The sequence below is a fragment of the Desmodus rotundus genome, chromosome 10 (genome assembly GCF_022682495.2).
Source record: "Desmodus rotundus isolate HL8 chromosome 10, HLdesRot8A.1, whole genome shotgun sequence".
NCBI lineage: Eukaryota > Metazoa > Chordata > Mammalia > Chiroptera > Phyllostomidae > Desmodus > Desmodus rotundus.
The window spans coordinates 55,735,291-55,757,122 of NC_071396.1; the positions used below are offsets into that span (position 1 = coordinate 55,735,291).

At 41.8% G+C, this 21,832-nt stretch overlaps 1 protein-coding gene across 18 annotated transcripts in view; it reads right to left on the bottom strand.

The window, feature by feature from the left end:
• The window catches only part of PRELID2 (PRELI domain containing 2), a 336,985-nt gene that overhangs the window by 286,497 nt on the left and 28,656 nt on the right, over positions 1 to 21,832 (bottom strand). For 16 of the 18 annotated variants that reach the window (XR_006653282.2, XM_053912680.2, XM_053912678.2 and 13 more), the window contains exon 5: positions 8,412 to 8,517. Coding sequence is in view for 16 of the 18 variants with exons in the window: in XM_053912680.2 (XP_053768655.1) it covers positions 8,412 to 8,517 (106 nt within the window). In the remaining 2 variants the exon portion in view is untranslated. Of the gene's footprint in view, positions 1 to 2,801; positions 2,864 to 8,411; positions 8,518 to 21,832 lie in introns of all 18 variants that reach the window. The other 2 variants (XR_006653283.3, XM_045183930.3) reach the window with 1 other exon arrangement.

Below are 21,832 nucleotides of genomic sequence, written 5' to 3' on the forward strand. Positions count from 1 at the left end.
AAAATGTTAAATGTATTTTCAAAAGAAACAACATAAACTTCACCTAAACTGCTACAATCTAAAATGTTTGTTCATATCAGCATTAATAAGGCTCTTTACTTATAAAAATATTATTTTTATCAGAACTCTAAACACCAATAATCATTGGAGTTTTTCTGTGTGCCAGGCATGTTTCATGTATGTGTCCTCACTGAATCCTTAAAATAACCCCATGAAGTAAGACTATTATCACTGCATTTCACAGATGAGACAACCCTGGGTCCTGGATGCAAAGGGTGACACCTGGGATGTGAGAAAACCAGATCACAGACCAAGAGGCACTGCTCTGAAATTTCACAATCTCTGTGTTAAACACACAGTCAAAACCTTGTATCATATAAAATAATCTTTCTAAAGGCAGAACACAGCAGGCTTTTAGTTCAGGAGTTGATATTTGGTATATGATTATTAGGATGTCTATAGTCGGCTTCAAAACATGTCAGCACACGCAGTCTCATGTTGCGGTCCATGTGTTAGTTCCCCCGATACCCCGGGGAGTCAGGTGCCCTCGTGCAGGCAGCTCTGCACTTCCTGGGTCGACTGTGATCATTCCAATCAACAGCCTCACTCTCCAACAGCAGAAGTTTTGATAATTAGCATAAGGAATGTTAAAACTGGGAATTTTCACTGGTGAAATCAGTGGCTTGCTAACCAGCATAATGAATGTTAGAAATCGACTCTCATTAACTTAATTAGTAAGACTCTACCAGGCAAGCCCTTTACCAGCCAACTTCAGGGACACCACCCGCACTGCCCTAAGTCTAAACAGAAGGGCGCTGGGACAGCCAGAGGACCCTGACGTCTGGCTGCCTGACACTGTGTGTAAAATAGCCTCTGAATCTTGCCTCTGAAATATTGTCAGCTCACGGGAGACTTCAGAGAACAGTTAATGTGATTCATGGTCAGAGCACCCAAAAGGACAGAGACTTAATAGAGCTTACACAACAGATCAACTATTTCATGCCCACTTGCAAATAAATGATTAATGAAATGTAGGTATGTGTTGCAGCTGACCTTCTTCAACCCCAGATTATCATCAATTCCCAATATGCACCAAAAAGAACAGAACACTTGTCTATACAACTTAGCACACAAATTGGCTTAGGTCAGAAGAGCAGGCAGTTCTGACATGGTTCCCAGTGATCCCTGTCTCCTGGTATTTATGTCCTTGTGTGTATATATATATATTTGCCTACATAGTTTCAGTGGCAAATATTTCACATGTGTTTGCATTCGGTGTTCCCCTGCTTCAGCCTCCTGATCAACACAGTAAGAATAATGATGGAACTAATAATTGGGCTTTGCCAGGAGAGTGGCTGAAATAACAAATTATTTTATCATGCATTGAAAATGTATTCGGCGAACTTAAAAAAAAAAAAGGAAAAGGAACCTCTGTGCAAGGGCCAAACGGGAGCCCCACATTGTTGCAGCATCTGTAGTCGTCTCTAAGGACTCAGACAACGGGCAAAAGAGAACGCTTGAGTGATGGGATTGGCATTGCCCAGGATATATCTTTTTTTGAAATTTTTAAAATTTTTTCAATTACAATTTATATTCAGTATTACTATATATTAGTTTCAGATGTACAGCACAGTGGCTAAACAATCATATATCCTACAAATTGTGCACCTCAATATTTCTATTATCCAACCAGCACCATACATAGTCATTACAATATTACTGACTCTCTTCCCCATGCTATAGTTTACATCCCCATGACTATTCTGTAACTGCCAATCTGCAGTTCTCAAGTCCTTCACCTTTCATACCCAGTCCCCAAACTTCCCTCCTCTCTGGCAGCCATCAGTCTCTTCTCTGTATTTAACCCATTAGAGCCTCTCCCAGAAAAGTAAAATGTGGGATTTGCCAAGAATGACACAGAGTTCGCCCAAAAGTTCTTTTAATTTTGGTTTGGAATATTTTGGTGGGGGGAGAGGGAGAACTAATGAATGTTTTGTTTTGATTGGAAGAGATAGAGGCAAAAACTCCAAAAGATACTTATACCCAGTGCACCATAAAACATGCTTTCTCAATGGGTACACTATTGAAACGAGGTGACAATTTGTTCTTGGGAGTGAAAAATATCTAACACTTTTTGTGTATAAAGCAAAGACACAATATAGCATATAAGCAGATAATCCATATGTCTATGGTATTAAAGTTTCATGGGGGTGCAATTAGGAAAAAAGCTGTCTTAAAAGGTTCCTAGCGGGGGAGTGGGTAATAATGGAGAAAAAGGTTGAGCAACACTGGCCTAAGAAATGCCTTCCACAAACTGGAAGCACCGGAGACACACCTGCCCAGGGAATGTCCTGAGGTCAAACTTGACTCTGGACTGTGTTCCTGCCCTTCCTGATTCACAGTTGCTGGCTATTCCCCGAGCTGCAGAAATGTGTGTGAAGCCTTTCACATGTCCCAGACTGCCACTGAACCCTATTTTCCTTCCCATCTTCATCCCTGTTTCCTTGGTCTGGTTTGAATGTGCTTCCTTATCTCCAGGCATGTTAAAATGCACATTTCACATCCAACATGCTTCTTGTACATGGTGGCACTTTTTCAACACTTTCGACCCACCTTCTGTTGGCCATCTTGAGTCAAAACTGTCCACCAGAACGTGAATCAGGATAGAGAGACAGAGAGTATGATCAGTCAAGAGACAGGGGAATCCCTCCAAGGCTGAGGGAATGCCCCACAGGGCACACTGAGCAGCGCCAGCAGCCAGAGTGCAGAATGTATGTACGGCACCCCTCTTCCATACAGACCTGAGAAAAATATACAGTCATGGCACCCTCCACTGCTGGCATGGGCAAAGGGAGGTAGCTACCTGGAAAACAAATGTTTAAGCAGTTCCTCAATAAATTAAACATAGAATTCTCATATAATCCATCAAAAGAACTGAAAGCAGAGACATGAACAGATATTTATATACCCATGTTCACAGCAGCATTACTCACAACAGCCAAAAGTGCCCATCAAGAGATGAACAGATAAACAAAATGCAGTTATACATACACACATTAGAATATTATCCAGACTTAAAAAGAAAGGAAACTGACACATGCGACAACATGGATGAACCTTGAAAACATAATCTAAGTGAAGTGAGCCAGATACAGTAGGACAAAGATTGCAGGGTTCCACTTACTGCAGTACCTGGAATAGTCAAATTCATGGAGACAAAAAATAGAATGGTGTTTGCCCAGAGCTCGGAGGGAGAAATGGGGACTTATTACTTAATGGCTACAGAGTTCTGCTTAGGAAAATGAAAATGTCCTGGAGACAGATGGTGGTGATGCCTACACACCACTGAATGGATGTAGTGACACTGAACTGTACACTTAGAAGTGATTAGGGTGGTAAATTTTATGTCATTTATGTTATTTTACCACAATAAAAATCTTAATGTACATTTTAATATTTTAATATAAAAATATGAATATGCATTTTAATATTTTTAATATAAAGATATTTTCAGAACAAGAAGCACAACAAATCCACAGTCCATGGGAAAGCAGAAAAAGGATATGTCACTATAGTAAAAATGGCAGAAAAGCCAGCTAAACACACACTCCACCTGCGTGGCATTATGGCATTTAGGCCAAGAACAGAGGCTGGGGGCTCTGAACAGGAGGAGGACACTCTGTAGCCACTCAAAGGTCCTTTTAAGTATCAACATCAGGGCTCCTCACTCCTCTGGTCCATTCCAAGTTGTCCACGGGTGACCGAGCTCCTTGCTTCTGCGTGCCCCATCCTCACTGCATATGGCATGTCTCCTCACTCTGGCTCGGTCAAGCACTCACATCCTGCCCACACAGCGGTCTGAGCACAGAGCCCATGGATGTGACAGTATGGTGTAGTCATCCAGACTCTGGAGTCAGACAAGCTTGGGTTCAACTTCCAGTATCATTACTCTCTACTTCTGTGACTTTGAGGAAACTGCTTTGCTGCTAGGGACCTCAGTTTCCCTAGGCGTAAACTGGGGACAGTGCCTATTCCATAGAATCGTTTAGATAAATAAACACGTTAACGCATGCCAAGCACAGTGCTTGGCGTCAGGTAAGCTCTTGTTATGCACTGGCTGTTTTTTAATATCCTTGTCATTACCAAGCACAATGCTGAACACAGAACACCAAGTGGGCTCAATACATTTTTGCAAAAACAGATGTTTATTCATCGCCTGTCATGCTTTCTACCCTGAGATGGATGTCTAGGGAGTTAGGCTGTCTTATTCCTACTTGTGTCTCCAGCATGCCACCCAATGCCTGGCTCACAGCTGACATCCAGAGTGTTTGTAGAACTGAACTTCTCAGTTTAAAATCTAGTACATGTTCATATGACTTTGAGGAGCAAAAACAAAACAAGACAAAACTGCAATCATAAAAAGAAAGTATAAAAAAGAAGCATGCGAGTAGAATTTTTTTTTTCAATTCTTAAAAATAAAGAGAACACCTTATACATGAGGTGGGAATCAAAAAAACCCAGAATTATCTTCTGGAGGGCAGGCCCCTTGTAGTACAGGCTTCCCAGCTGGGTGAGTTCTAGGAACCCACCAGTATCAGTGTGCCAGCTGGCATTGTTGTGAGAGGCTGCCTTCAGCTTCAGTGAATTTTCTTTGATGACATTCAATGTGTTTCCCCATTTCATGGTGGGTGATTTACAAGTGCACCTGCCCACACTGCACTGAGTGTTCAGCAGTTTTTGACCAAAAATAGCATGATCCCCATGCCCCACCCTCCCTATTCACCCAATCTTGCTCTGAGTGACTTTTTGTTTGTTTGTTTCCCTAATGAAAAATACTCAAAGGAAAACGTTTTGCCAGTGTGGAAGAGGTGAAACAAAAAATGGCAGAAGCACTAAAAGGCATCAAAATTGACAAGTTCAAAAACTGTTTTGAGCAGTGGGAGATGGTGGGAGATGGGTGGAGGCAGGCAAAGGGGGAAGAGGACTGGGGACATCAGTAATAGTGTCAACAATAAAAAAATTATACTGGGGAAAAAAAAGCACAGAACCTACTGTGAAGCCAGAAACCTATGGGACTACAGGTATTCCCCACTCCTCAAAGCCTACACCATGCCACTCGGATAAAGTGGCAAGGAGTAAAATGGCAAGGGGTAAAGTGGCAAGTGGGCAAATTTTGATAGGTGTATTGCATCAAATGGAGAGTACTTGGAAGGTGACTGAAGTTTAAACACATAAGAATACACAACTTTATATAAATAAATTTCAGGTTTTTGGGGGTCCCCTCCTCATATCTGACCTGTCTTCTTAATATACTGAAAGCTTTCAAATGTTGCTTTCTCACCTGTCTGTGGTGATGCATTAAAATTCCCACTTGTGGACAAATAAACTGAGGATCAGAGGGGTGAAGAGACTTGTGCTTCATCAAAAGACAATGGGCTTTACTGGGCTGTAACTGCAGAACTGCTTCTATTTCAAGGACCAACCTGCTGACTTGAGTACAAAAGGGAAATCCCCATTCTCCTACCCATATATTTACTTTCCAAGATGAAAGTGGGGACCAAGTAATATATGAAAGTCAGCATATGTGTCAGAAAGGTCCCTGAATTGCAAGTCACCTCTGAGTGGTAAAGGGAGAAGAGAAAATCAGTGAACAAGTCCCTGAGGCATGGAAACACAAGTGACCTCACCTTAGGGGTCTATATCGAGGGCCAGCTTTTAATTTACAAACACAGAGATATAAACTCTCTGAGTGTCTACAGCTTTGCTGTTTCTGGGAAGAACAGACATCATATCCCACCTTTGCCAGCACTAAACAGCCTCAGGGAGAAAGTTCTAAAGTGAAAATAAAGTCACCTGAAACACTCTCATGGTGACATCCATAGAAGCCACTCACACAGGCCCAGCTGTGCAGGTTTTATCAGGAAATCAGGCTGATGCTGGAAAATATCACACCCAGATAAAAGGTAAAGACACTTACGAAGGAGAGCTCCTAAAACTGAAAAACTAACTAATTAAACTAAGTCTCTTTTAAAAAATTGGACAAGGCAAGAGCTAACAGAAAAAATATATATACACTCTTACTTCTGAGCATAATAAGTGAGAATACAGAGAAATCACTGGGTTTCTTCACTTTAAAAATTTAGTCACTTGATTATTTCCAGAGAGTATTCTTCGGAAACAACAGTGGGCCTCTGCTCCTTCCCATGTGAATATACAGAGCACTGTCCAAGGTACTATGGGTTGGAGAAAACTGGGACTAAGGTTAGTAAAACCCCCTCTCTGCTATCAAGAGCATAAAACCTGGGTGGGGGGTGGGGGCGACTGGATGGAAGGTGAGGGATTAGCCAGCGAACATGCATGCATGACCCATGGACACAGACAACAGTGTGGTGATGGCCAGAGGGAAAGTGGGAGATGGGTGGAGGCAGGCAAAGGGGGAAGAGAACTGGGATATCAGTAGTAGTGTCAACAATAAAAAAAAGTTATACTGGGAAAAAACAGCACAGAACCTCCTGTGAAGCCAGAAACCTTTGGGACTACAGGTATTCCCCATTCCACAAAGCCTACACCATGCCACTTCAGATAAAGTGGCAAGGGGTAAAACTTGTTGATAAAAGATGGGGTCTGAGTCCAGACTCCACCCTCTGCTAGTCCTGTGACGTTGAGGAGATCCAGTTAGCCCACCCTAGACACAGTGCCTAGCACAGAACAGGTATTCCATATACATCTGTACAAGGAAGGAAGGTGGGCGAGCAGCCACACACACACTGGATGCACTTGTCTCTTCAAGACATGGCTCTTCAATAAAATGGGAATGATAATATCTACTTTGTGTATCGCACAGGATCAGAACGTACAAACCACTGTACACTTAAATCATTAACAGGTTCAGATTGATGGACAGGTCAAATACAAACCCACGTGGATTCATCAAATAATATTTATTTATACAAAGCAAGGGTTGGAAAACTATAGCCCACAGGGTAAATCCAGCCCAGTACCTGTGTTTGTAGAGTCCAGGAGATACAAATGGTTTTTACAAATAATCATTTACAACCAATTTGATGGTAAGGAAAACTAATTTTTTACCCTAGTTCAGCTAAACGTTATTATTATTATATTCTTAATAAAATTTGTGCAAATTTGTTTCTTTTGTTATAAAGTACCTGCAGAATATCTGTTTTGCCCCTTGGCTCACAAAGTTTAACATTAAACTGACTCTGTAGAAAAAGTTTGCCGCTCCTGATCTAAACAGGGATTTTTCAAATGCATACTTTGCAATATAGCAGAAAAGCCTGCAATAATTTCTGAGTGAGTAATGGTCAGACCTTCGGAAGCTCAACCACCCTCTTCACACCCAGGCCTACCCAGGCTCAGCCAGTCTGGATACGTGCTCAGCCAGACCAGGAACACATCATTAATGTCCACGGTACGTCTTTGGCAACGGCACAGTACCAAACACTCATTCATCACCCTCAGCCTTCCAGACCAACGCATGCGGGCCCAGGTTCATCCTTGAGCCTACATCTGCAAAATGAGAACAAAGGTCCACTGCCCAGAAAATCTCTGGGGTCCTAACAACAATTCTTTTGGCCAGCCATTAAACCTACCTACCAGGTAACATACCCTTAAGTCCTGAGTAGATCCTGGGAATAAGTGATTAGGCTCATAATCACAATTAATAACAACAATATCGTAAAATAAATGCAATCTTATACCACTTCAGAACACCTGTGATAGGCATATAAAGATGCATAAGGAATGGACTTGGCCCTAGGCAAGAAAATAGGACATAAGAATCTCATGTGAACTATTATATTCGACAGACTAAAAACTGAATAGCACTACTTGAAACAGGGTACATAGGGCTTTAGAATGCCAAGGTGGCCTCTGAATCACCTTCCTAGATGCCGAAGCCCCACAGAAATAGACAAGCAGGCGCTCCAGATTCCTGTGTCTTCTTCATCCATAATACCAGGATGACAATAACAGCTTTCTTAAAGGTTTGTAAAGATTAACTGAGATAAATAAGAATTCTTTTCACAGTGAGTAGCACACAGTAAGCACTCAATAAATATTAGCTATTATCTTTTTAATTAAATAGCTGTTATCACACTGTATGAACTGTAAATATAATTATTCATTCTGATTATTTCTCTTAATTAGACTATAAGTATTCTCCGTATTATCACATACGCTTCATTGGTATATTTTTAATTTAATGGGCCACAAATGGCACTTTTACTTTGATTTGGATTTATGTAATAATTAGTGAGGGTAATTATTTTTGCAAATATTTGTTTATTAACTGTATTTTTCTTCTGTCTGTTTATGAGCCTTATTCAAGAACCCAAAGGGAATATCCATGGTTTCTTAAAATTAGTGTTGGTTCCAAATGGATACAGGCTTACCTTCTGGGCTCCCTGTCTTAAGAATGTGCCTGCAAACGTTTCCAAAATGCAGTTGAGAAAGCCAGCCCCCATGATTGAAATCCTGCCTCTCTGAATGAACTCTGTCCTGCAAAAAACAAAAATATACATTTCTGATGTTATTCTACATTTAGATATTTAAACGACAGGGACTTCCAACAGCCTAATAACCACTTATGATCACCACAAAATTATATCCATAGTAACTCAATAATTGCCTGTTACAACAAAAGATTTTGTTAAAGAGATACTTACAGTTTATATAATATAAGCAACAGTCTTATTCGAACTAAAGAATATTTGTTTCAAGTTGCTAAGAGAGATTTTAAAAGTTCTCACCACACAAGAAAAATTGTAACTATGGGAGGTGATGGAAGTGTTAACTAATATTACTGTTGTAATCATTTTGCATTTTACACATGTATCATATCATTACATTGTACATCTTCAACTTAGATAATACTGTATGTCAACTTCATCTCAATGAAGCTAGAAGATGGGAAAACATACGGGCACATTATTCTAACAACTGCAGAACACAGGATTTCTAGTCACACCTAAAACACTATTCCATGATAGGGTCACCAACGATCTTAAAAAGTTGCTCTACTAGACCCACAATAAACAAACTCAACTAATTCTAAGTGTGTGTGTGTGTGTGTGTGTTTATCCATTGGATATCCATTTCATGCTGTAAAACGCCTTTTTAAAATTGAGTCTGAGACAATCATCAACTGTATATCCTTGAGTAAATTACTTACATTCTCTTAACTCAGTTTCTTCACAAGTAAATCAAGAATAATCACAGTATCTTCCAACTACCTGACTTGCAGTTAGCATTCATTAAATGTTAGCCCCATTACTAAAGAGGACAGCCAAAAGCTTGGAATGACTTTTTTTTTACTTTTTTTTTTTTATTGACTGATTTTAGAGAGACAGAATGGGAGCCAGAGGGAGACAGGGAGGAAGAGAGAAACATTAATTTGTTGTTCCACATATTCATGCATTTGAGCAGGGATCAAACCCACAACCTTGACATATCGGGACAAAGCTCTAACTAACTGAGCTACCAGACCAGGGTTCTAGAATGACTTCCTTAATCCTTGATTGGAAAGGGAGGTAAAACAGATCAGATGGGCCACTACCCTATTTAAAATTCTACCAATATTATGTCCAGTTCATAAAACAGAGGTGTGGATGACACTTGAGAGTGATGTCAGAAAGACGTCAGAATGGGAAGCCCAGGCCCTCACGCCCCCTTGGCAACACTAACTCAACTACATTGCCTTTGAGAGAGCTCCACAAACCCATTAAGAGCCTACAGCTCCGGAGGCGAGTGCCAGGCCAAGCAGAGCCACATCAAAGTGAATAAGAAAGTTTATGAGGTTACCTGTCACAGCCCCCATCCACCCAGCACGGCGCAGCGCCATCGCCTTCAGGAGACAACTCCTGACACCTGGCTTCTCCACACAGATGGTGAAAGAAAGAAGGGTGAAATGCACACCGACATTCTGGTTTAAGATGGGGCTGCCCAAGGAGCTGGTTTCTGTCCCACCTGACTCTGAACGCTGAAGGGAAAGGCAGCCAACTCTGGATGCCAGGGGATGGGATGGGGGGCTGCTGGGGACAGAGGCAAGCATGATGGCTTATCACTGCAGAAGGGTCTGCAGGCAGACCCCAGGGGGTGAGCACTGTCACACCAGCCAGTGCAGGCAGAGCACTCCCCCACAGGGAACCACAGACCCCGGGCAGAGGCATGAGGGCTGAACACTCTTTTTGATTGAAAAGAAATTTAATTCTTGCCCTGGCTGGGTGGCTCCATTGGTTGCCGGGCCATCCTGTACACCAAAAGGGTTGTGGGTCCAATCCCCAGTCAGTGCACATGCCTAGGTTGCAGGTTCATTCCCTGATCAGGCGGCACATGTGCATAAGGGAGGCAGCCAATCGATGTTTCTCTCACATTGAGGTCTCTGTCCCTCTCTCCCTCCCACTCCCCCTTCCTCTCTCTCTGAAATCAATTAAAAAATATGCTCAAGTGAGGATTAAAAAAAAGAAAAGAAATTTAATCCTTCCCATAGGAACGACTGAGTATAAAGTAGGCACGGGAGATGTCAGGAGGTAAGGCTAGAAAGACCAATGGAGACCACGCTGCAGATGGTCTTCTCAGAGGGAGGAGTTTAGCCTTTATCCTGGAGACAACAGGACTTCTCTTCAGAGGCCACCAAGTAACAGGTACAGATGAACAATGACATGTGCATCACTGACGAAAGGCTTGTTGTCACTACTTCCTGCTTTTAGACAATCTCCCATCCCCCATTTTCAGCATAGTGCCTACACTCCATGAATTCAATGAGCATTTGTTATAGGAATGAATTTAAATTTCTTTACAGCCAAAAAGACTCGAAGAAATATTTTCCTACCTTCTTAGACCTCTGTGGAAAGGGGAAGGGAACCACGTCTCCTCTTGTGTGTGTGTGTGCCTGTGTATATGAGCAAGTTCACTGACACGAACAAAAATATCCTGAGAAAATTATGGATCCCAAGATTTTGGTAAAAATACTTACCTAACTTAATTAGATCTTCTGTCTAATCCTCTAATATCAGCAACCTCTATATTTAGATCATACACAGAAAAACAAAGCCTTCAGATCACTTCTGTCTTCTCGCTCATGCTCTCTCTCTCATGTGCGCATGTGTGTGTGCGCACACACACACACACAGATATCTCAGCCAATCCAACATAAATAGTCTAGGCAAATAGCCTGGGCAAAGTAGCTTCCACCTCTTACATTTAAGCGTATTTAAAATGATCTGCTCATGTGACACTAATCTTCCCTGTCTTTATTTCTGATTAGTCAGAGTAGAATTTAAGTCATTTTTATATTTAAAAATGCGTAGTTGAGCAGCCTTATCCTCTTGGGAGAGATGCACTCGTCAGTCCTCCAGGCAAGTGTAGGTGAGGGACTAATAAAATTCCCTCCTACATTGCACCCAAAGCAGTATTTCTTTCTGTCAATTTTGAGAGGAGTTAAGTGCTCAGAAAAGCATACTCAGGGTTTTCCCACACACAGGAGAATAACAGGATAGGAAAGCAGGGTCGTGCCACTGCCGTCAATGAGATGAGAATTTATTCTATTATATTTTATTCCAAAAATTTTTATAATTAAACATTACAAATACCAAAATGTTATATAAAAACCCATAAACACACCTTGTAGTATTACCAAATCTTATACTTTGCCATAATTGTTTCATATTTTCATTTAAAGTTTAAAGTGTTACATTTGAAGCCCCTGGTATACCAATCTACAATCTCACTAGTCTCTCTTATTCCACAGAATAACCACTAGCTTGAACTTTGGTGTTTATCATTCATTTTCATGATTTTAATATATATACAAATATATATACTAAAAATACATTTTATATATAAATTTTTTCAATTTTTATTGTTATTCAATTACAGTTGTATGCCTTTTCTCCCTATCCCTCCACCCCACCCCAGCTGAACCCACCTCCCTCCACCACCTCCACCCTCCCCCTTGATTTTGTCCATGTGTCCTTTATAATAGTTCCTGCAATCCCCTCTTCCCAAGTCGCCCCCACCCCGCGGCTATTGTAAGATTGTTCTTAACTTCAATGTCTCTAGTTATATTTTGTTTGCTTTTTTCTTCTATTGATTATGTTCCAGTTAAAGGTGAGATCATATGGTATTTGTCCCTCACCGCCTGGCTTATTTCACTTAGCATAATGCTCTCCAGTTTCATCCATGCTGTTGCAAAGGGTATAAGCTCCTTCTTTCTCTCTGCTGCATAGAATTCCATTGTGTAAATATACCATAGTTTTTGGATCCACTCGCTTGCTGATGAGCACTTAGGTTGCTTCCAGTACTTGGCTATTGTAAATTGTGCTGCTATGAACATTGGGGTGCACAGGTTCTTTTGGGTTGGTGTTTCAGAGTTCTTAGGGTATAATCCCAGCAGCGGAATTACTGGGTCAAAGGGCAGTTCCATTTTTAGTTTTCTGAGGAAATTCCATACTGTTTTCCACAGTGGCCTCACCAGTCTGCATTCCCACCAACAGTGCACTAGGGTTCCCTATTCTCCGCAACCTCTCCAACATTTGTTTGTGGACTTGTTTATGTTGGCCACTCTGACTGGTGTGAGATGGTACCTCATTGTGGTTTTAATTTGCATCTCCCTGATGGCTAGTGATGCTGAGCATCTTTTCATATGTCTTTGGGCCCTCTGTATGTCTTCCTTGGAGAAGTGTCTGTTCAAGTCCTTTGCCCATTTTTTAATTGGGTTATTTGTCTTCCTGGAGTGGAGTCGTGTGAGTTCTTCATATATTTTGGAGATCAGGCCCCTGTCTGAGGTATCATTAGCAAATATGTTTTCCCATACTGTTGGCTCTCTTTGTAATTTGGTGCTGTTTTCTTTAGCCATGCAGAAGCTTTTTATTTTGATGAGGTCCCGCTTGTTTCTTTCCTTTATGTCCCTCGCTTTAGGGGATGTGTCTGTGAGGATGTTGCTGCGTGGAATGTCTGAGATTTTCCTGACAATGTTTTCCTCTAGGACTTTTATGGTGTTACAACTTATATTTAAGTCTTTTATCCATCTTGAGTTTATTTTCGTGTATGGCGTAAGTTGGTGATCGAGTCTCATTTTTTTGCAAGTAGCTGTCCAGATCTCCCAACACCATCTGTGGAAGAGGCTGTTTTTGCTCCATTTTATGCTGCTGCCTCCTTTGTCAAATATTAATTGACCGTAAAGACTTGAGTTTATTTCTGGGCTCTCTGTTCTGTTCCATTGGTCTATGTGCCTGTTTTTATGCCAGTACCAGGCTGTTTTGATTACCGTGGCCTTGTAATACAGTTTGATATCAGGTATTGTGATCCCTCCTACTTTGCTCTTTTCTCAAAATTGCTGCAGCTATTCGGGGCCGTTTATGGTTCCATATGAATTTCTGAAATGTTTGTCCTATATCTGTGAAATACGTCACGGGTACTATAATAGGGATTGCATTGAATCTATAAATTGCTTTGGGTAGTATGGCCATTTTGATGATGTTAATTCTTCCAACCCATGAGCATGGTACATGCTTCCATTTGTTTGTGTCTTCCTTAATTTCTTTCTTCAGTGTTGTGGAGTTTTCTGAGTACAGGTCTTTTACCTCTTTGGTTAGGTTTATTCCTAGGTTCTTTATTTTCTTGTTGCTCTATCAAATGGGATTTTTGTCCTGATTTCTGTTTCTGCAGTTTCATTGTTGGTGTACAGGATTGCCTTTGACTTCTGAGTATTGACTTTGTATCCAGCTGTTTTGCCAAATTCATTTATTAGGTCGAGTAGTTTTTTGGTGCAGTCCATAGGGTTTTCCATGTACACTATCATGTCGTCTGCAAACAGTGACAGTTTCATTTCCTCCTTTCCAATTTGGATGCCTTTTATTGCTTTTTCTTGTCTGATTGCTGTGGCTAGGACTTCCAATACTATGTTGAATAGGAGTGGTGAGAGAGGGCATCCTTGTCTTGTTCCTGACCTTAGTGGGAAAGCTCTAAGTTTTTGTCCATTGAGTATGATGTTGGCTGTAGGTCTCTCATATATGGCCTTTATTATGTTGAGGAATCCTCCCTTTATTCCCACTTTGCTGAGTGTTTTTATCAGAAATGGGTGCTGTATCTTATCAAATGCTTTTTCTACATCTATTGATATGATCATGTGATTTTTGTCTTTGCTGTTGTTGATGTGATGTATTATGTTTATTGATTTGCGAATATTGTACCATCCTTGCATCCCTGGGATGAATCCCACTTGGTCATGGTGTATGATCTTTTTAATGTATTGCTGGATGCGGTTTGCCAATATTTTGTTGAGAATTTTAGCATCAATGTTCATCAGTGATATTGGCCTGAAGTTTTCTTCCTTCGTTGTGTCTTTATCTCGTTTTGGGATTAGGATGATGCCTGCTTCATAAAAAGAGTTTTGGAGTCTTCCATCAGTTTGGATTTTTTCGAATAGTCTGTGAAGGATAGGGGTTAGCTCTTCCTTAAATGCTTTGTAGAATTCTCCTGTGAAACCATCTGGTCCAGGGCTTTAGTGTGTTGGGAGTTTTTTGATGACTGCTTCAATTTCGTCTGCTGTTATTAGTCTGTTCAGGTTTTCTGCTTCTTCTTCATTCAGTTTTGGAAGATTATATTTTTCTAAAAATGTGTCCACTTCACCTAGGTTTTCAAATTTCTTGGCATACAGTTCTTTATAGTAATTTCTTACAATCCTTTGTATTTCTGTGGTATCAGTTGTAATCTCTCCTCTTTCATTTCTAATTGTGTTTATTTGCATCCTCTCTCTTTTTTTCTTGATGAGAGTACTTAAAAGCTTGTCGATTTTGTTTACCTTTTCAAAGAAGCAGCTCCTGGATTCATTGATCCTTAGAATTGTGCTTTTAGTCTCTATGTCATTTAACTCAGCTCTGATCTTGGTTATTTCCTTCCTTCTGCTTGCTCTGGGCTGTCTTTGTTGTTGTTCCTCCAGTTCATGTAGGCGTAGGGTCAGGTTGTTTGTTTGAAATGTTTCTACCTTTTTAAGATAGGCCTGTATTGCTATGAACTTCCCTCTCAGGACGGCCTTTGCTGTGTCCCATAGGTTTTGGGTTGTTGTGACTTCATTTTCATTTGTTTCCAGAAAGTTTTGGATTTCTTCCCTAATCTCGTTCTTGACCCATTCATTGTTTAATAGCATGCTATTCAGTCTCCATGATTTTGAGTGTTTTGGGTTTTTTCCTTTGGGGTTGGTTTCTAGTTTCAGTCCTTGTGGTCAGACAAAATGCTTGATATGATTTCAATTTTCTGCAATTTGTTGAGGCTTGCTTTGTGTCCTATCATGTGGTCTATCTTTGAAAAACTTCCATGGACACTCGAAAAGAATGTGTATTTTGCTTCTTTGGGATGAAAAGCTCTCTATATGTATCAGTTAAGTCCATTTCCTCTAGGGTATTGTTAAGTGACACAATATCCTTCTTGATATTTTGTTTGGAAGACCTGTCCATTTTTGACAGTGGGGTGTTAAAGTCCCCTACTATAATTGTGTTGCTGTCAATATCTTTCTTGAAATCCTCCAAGATTTTCTTTATGTATTTGGGTGCTCCTATGTTGGGTGCATATATATTTACAATGTTTATGTCTTCTTGGTGGATTCTTCCTTTGAGTATTAGGAAGTGACCTTCTGGGTCTCTCGTTATGGCCCTTCTTTGGAAGTCTATTTTGTCTGATATGAGTATTGCTACCCCTGCTTTTTTTTCCTGCCCATTTGCTTGGAAAATTTGTTTCCAGCCTTTCACTTTCAGTCTGTGTAAGTCTTTTTTCCTGAGATGGGTCTCTTGTAGGCAGCATATGTGTGGGTCATGTTGTCTTATCCATTCAGCTATTGTATGTCTTTCGATTGGAGCATTTAATCCATTTACATTTAAGGTTATTATCGATAGGTAGTTATTCATGGCCATTTTTTCTTACCTGTGTTCCTCTCTCTTTCTCTTTTCCTTCCTTTCCTTAAAGCAGTCCCTTTAGCATCTCTTTCAGAGCTGGTTTGGTGGAGCTGTATTCTTTTAGACTTCTTTTGTCTGGGAAAGTCTTTCTTTGGCCTTCTATCTTGATTGAGAGCCTTGCTGGGTAAAGTAGTCTTGGTTGCAGGCCTCTTGTTCTCATTACTTGGAATATTTTTTGCCATTCTCTTCTGGCTTGGAGCGTTTCCATTGAGAAGTCAGTTGCTAACCTTATTGGGGCTCCCTTGTATGTTACTTCCTTTTTCTCCCTTGCTGCCTTTAAGATCCTCTCTTTGTCTTGGAAATTTCCCATTTTAATTATGATGTGTCTTGCAGTGGGTCTCTTTGGGTTCCTCTTGCCTGGGACTCTCTGTGATTCCTGGATTTGGGTGACTTTTTCTCTCCTCAGATTAGGGAAATTTCCCATCATTACTTTTTCAAACAGGTTTTCTATCCCTTGCTCTTCTTCTTCTCCTTCTGCTATTCCTATTATACAGATATTGTTACGTTTCATGTTGTCCTGCATTTCCCTTATTGCCTCTTCATTCTTTCTGAGCCTCTTTTCCTTTTCTTGCTCTTTCTGGGTGTTTTTTTCTACTTTGTCCTCCAGCTCAGTGATCCGATCCTCTGCTTCATCAAGTCTGCTTTTCATTCCTTCTACTGTGTTCTTCAATTCCGAAATTGTATTCTTCCTTTCCTCTTGGCCCTTGTGGATAGTTTCTATTTCCTTTTTCATGGTAATATAGTTTGCAGTGAGTTCATTGTAGTTTCCCTGTAGTTTCTGGTAGTTCTCTTTGACCTCAGAGAGCTCAGTGAGCTTCCTGATGAGCATTGCTTTGAACTCAGTATCTGATAGTTGACTTGCCTCTTTTTCAGTTGGCATTCTTTCTGAGGCTTCCTCCTTTCATTTGGGAATTGTTTCTTTGTCTTCCCATTGTTTGTGAGACTCTTCTTGTTAGCCTCTGCTTCTTAAATTGATCTATTCTGACTCCCTGGGTTTATGGTATGAACTTCTATGGTAGAATGCCAATGGGATTCAGTGGTGCTGTCTCCTTAATCTCCTGTGCTCACTGGTCTTGAGCTGACGTTTATGTGTGTAACACAGTCTTACTCTGGTCTTTTCAGCACTCCAGGTTTTCTTGTCTCACCTGTGGGAAAAAGAGGAATGGGGGCAAAAAAAAAAAAAAAAAACGGAAGGAGGGAAAAAGGGAATAGAAAAGGAAAGGAAGGAAGGGAGTAGAAATAAAGAAAGATTGGAGGCAAGATAAGAAGGAATTTTTTGACCAAAATTAAAACAACAGAATAAATAAAAGAAGGCAGGAAGAAGGAATAAAAAAGGTAAAGGATGGAAGGAAGAAGGAATAAAAAAAGAAAGAAGGACAGAAAGGAAGAAGGAATTCAGGGGGAAAGAAGGAAAGAAAAAAGAAGAAAAGGAAAAAAAAAAAAAAAGGTCTTCTTCTGGCTTTAAACTGGTCAGGTTAGTTCTGCTGGTCGTCCTGTCTGTGGAACAGGAGGGGGTGGTTGGAATGATTGGTTTCACTTTTCTCCCTTCCTGAACCACACTCTTCGCTGTTGTTCAGCCTTCAGTCTAGTTCCTCATGGTCCTTCTGCTCCCCACTAGGCCTTTAGTTCACCAGCTGTGGCTGTCCTTGAGTTGCACCAATTAGGGGCAACTCACATTCCACCTTCTTGCTCTTCGCTGTCTTAGATGCTAGGGGCTTTTGGTGTTGCTATGGGGTAGTTCAGCCCCCTACTGGTCGAGTCTTTCCGGGGAATACAGTCTCTCCTAGCCCTGCAGCTCCCCTCTGCTGGGCGTTCTGCCTTCCTCCTAGAGAGCCAGTAGGCCCTGCAGATTTCTGTGCGCAGGGGCTATGTAGGAGTTTTCAGCACCAGTGCTTTTTTTGGCTGTGGTCGTCTGCAGGCAGCCAGGCCGTTGATCAGGTTGTGTGGCCGATCTCCGCTTTGGACTTCGGTTGGTTGCCGATCCCCTGCTTTGTGTGCTCGGGGGCAGCCAGCCACTGATCCAGTTGCGCGCTCACCCAGGAGCTTTTTGTCTGTGCTCCCAGGGCGCGCGCCCACCCGGGGTTTCAGGTGTGGGCCCCAGGCCACTGATTTGGGTACGCACCCACTGGGGCACTTTGGGTCTGGTGCTCAGGCAGCTGGGCCGCTTATCAGGGCTCACCCTCACCGGGGGTTTCAGGTGTGGGCCCCTAGACGTGCGCCAGCCGGGCTTCAGGTGAGCGCCGGGGCTGCTTTTCTGCATTCACAGTCCAGGGGCTGAGGGGGGAGTTGCGCCAGAGGCCGCAGCTGCTGTGGAGTGTTCTCTAACTAGCTACTACGTGCCTCTATTTTCTTTTCCTTTTTGAGAAATTCTTCCTATTCAAGTCCCCCTGGTCCAAACAAGCACCTGGCTGCTCACACAGCCCAGCCTGGCTCTCTCCCACGAATCCTGCAGCAGACCCTGCGCCCGGGCCAGGGCTTCAGTCACCCTCGTGCCCGCACGGGTCCCGGGGATCTTATTGTCCTTAAGCACTCTTCTTACCGTCTGATCTTTCAATGTCCTCTATCTTTGGTCTCCGATCTTCATATATGCTGGAATACTGTTGGCTGTTCGCTCTGTTCCTCAGATCAGCTAGGTATTTCACTGGCGTTGAGGGGGAGTGGACTCTGCTCCCACCTATCTCGCCGCCATCTTCTGTCTCTATTCTATTATATTTTAAGACTGCCAGAGACAAAATTGTTGCACTTTACCTAAACAACTCACTGACAAGCACATTGGATGTTTTCTTCTTACTTCACATAGCTAACCTAAATCCCTCATGCTGGATTAGCCACCATGTAAGTTCCTGGGCAAAACTGAGCAGGTCACACAACAATACACAGTTAAATTTCAGCTCTTTTTAAAGAAGAAGAAGAAAAAGAAAGAAAAGGTGGATGGATAGACAGACAGACAAATGGATAGAGCTGAAATATTAACAAGAGTATCTCTGGGCATTCGAATTATAGGTGTTCTTCATTTCTGTTCTTTTTACTAATTTTCTATAACAAATATGTATTACTTTGGCAATCACAAAAAATATTAATAAAAGGCCCTGATGATCATTTTATATAAATAATTATTCTTACCAAGAACTATTTTCAGCAAAGCAACATAGTAACTTCTGGCTGACCCTTCACTGAAAGTCTCGTTTAATTACCTGTTGGCTTTCCTTTTCCCACACTGTGTAACCTCGGTTCTTTGTGCCTTTTGTCCTAGCCTTTCTCCCATGCCCAAGCTTGGTGTGTTCTAGGTTTCACCGGAGAGACACAAGGTGATTCACGTTTTCCTACACCTGTCTTTTATTGTTACGCCTAAAGGAAAGACTGCATCTCATTTATGATGACAGCTTCTCTTCAAAACACTGCATAGTAACATTATGTATTTTCATATCAGACATTGTATTATCTTCTGAGGTTGTTAGTCTTACATTTTTTCTATGTTTCACTGAGAAAACTATGGTAAATAGAAGTTAAGTAACTTGCCGAAGATCATATAACTTGATGTCATGCCATTTTCCACCATCTCAGAACTCTAGTCCTGTTCCTACCTCACTTAACGATACAACCATCCTCCTAGTCTGAGGTGAGAACTCTCAGCAACATGTTACACAGTTCCCACTCCAAACAATTCGGTCAATCGGTCACCAGGTAGTGTTTATTTTGTTCCTCACACCTCTCAACAGTCGATGCCATTCTCCCCCTTGCTCCTGCTACAGCCTGGGTTTAGCACAGCATTTCCTGTCTCAAGGACCATCCCAACTGCCTCCCAACGGGGTCCAGGTCTCCAGCATGGACTCAGCCCTCCATACTGCCCAAAGGCAGCTTCCTAAGCACACACCAATCTCGTCACTGGCTGTGTACAAGGCACAGAGAATAAAGCCCACATGCTCAGGAAAGATTCACCCGTATTGTTGCATGTAGCTGCTGTTTATTCATTTTCATTGCTGCATAGTGTTTGTTCTATCGTTTGAAAATACTCCAAATTATTTATTCATTCTACTGAAGACAGACATTTAAAATGGATCCTGCTCAGTGCCATAATGAAAATATTCATAACACATCCAGGTACACATGTACACAAGAGTCTCTAGAGTATCTAGCAATTAAATATCTGGGCCATAGGACAGGCACAGTTTCAGTTTTAATAGATTGTGCCAAATGTTTTTTTCTGAATGGTTGTACCTGTATTTTTTTCTTCATTGCATCAATCCCAATTGCAGTGACTAGCACGTGGTAGAAAATCAATAATGCGTTAGGAATGAAAGGTCAGAGAGAAAAAAGGAAGGTAGGGATGAGGAAGAGAGGAAGTAAAAGAAGGGGAGAAAATAGTAGTACATCTCAACGCTTCTGTCAGGGAAACTGAACGTCTCTGGAGTTCCACCTGCTGAAGTCAGTAAGGGGCAGCCTTCAGCTGGCTGAGAGATCAGCCACCACAGTACCTGGAAGATGATGTAAAAAGAGGTGGCTCATTCACTCACGTAGTGCCTGTATCTGAGTCACATCTATCGCTTTGCCCACAGGCGGACATAATTCAATAGAGAGCATAATGGAATCACAACAGCTCAAATTTCACAACACCCTTGTGAAAGTGAACAGCAGTTTGTATCATCAGTCTCCTACTCTTTGGGTCATTTAAAATTTTGGTTCCTTCTGGACTGGGGAAATTAAAACTTCAGAGGAGATATGGGTCAGGAATTAATCCCCAGAGCACACAGCTATCAGCTCTGAATCCTGAAAACAGCAGTTTCCAGGAAAGCAAAAGCTCTTAATGAGACCCTGTCCTTGAAGTATTGACTGGTTAGGAATGGCAGATCTTGCCTAATTGTTTTCATGATGGGAATTTAATCAAAGTGTCTCTGATGGGAACCATAGGTTCCACAGATATTCCTGTTGTGATGACATCTCAGTTCTAACCCTGATGTTTTCGACATCAGCTACAACCACCCAACAGGTACCTGGAAGGAAAGGCAGGGAGCTGGCAGGCCACCCTCTCACTGCCTCACTGCTGCATTGAACACTTCCACAGAGACTGTCCGGCTTACATATACACGCCGCCGTGTCAGAATACAGAGTTTCTCCCACCCTGTCTTACCAAGCCCATCTGTCTACTATAGAAGGTCTGTAACTGAGATTCCCCACCTCATCTCTGTCATGGGTTGAGGACCTGCCCATGGACCCAAGTTCATAGAACTCTGTGAAGCTCAGTCTCCTCTGTCAAACAGGGCTTAACACCTGTTTCATAGATTGTTCCAAGAGTGAATAAGGCAGTATGTGTAAAGCACTCAAGGGAATACGGGCAAGAACTCAATAAATGTTAGTTAATAATACTAACAAACATCAATAACAATAATAATTCCATCTACTACCACCATCATCATTTTCCCCACTTACAGAAAGAGAAGCACAGAGCCTGAGAAGTTAAATGCCCAAAGAACAGATTCAGCTCCAGTCAACTCTAAAACCTTTGTACTTCATTAACTCCTAGGTGGCACTCAATCACCATAAACCACTTAGCAGGGGTCCCTCCCTCTCCATTCTGGCAATCAGAGCCCTTGGAGCTCCAGAAGCCTCCTATCTCTCCAGCCCTCTCTCCCATCCTGCTGCCACACATCACACACTCACGTTCTGCACAGTGACCTGGCAAAACTCATCACCTGCCAGTCTCTCTAACCTGCTCTCCTGGAGAGAGCCCTCTCCCTCCAGGCTGCTCTCTTTCGCCCATCCCAGGAACAATGGGTGGCAGCAGGAAATGCTGTAACACTAAGGAGTCAGCAAATGGCAGCATCTTCCGGAACAAAGCAGCCCACGGCGGATATATATTATAGGGC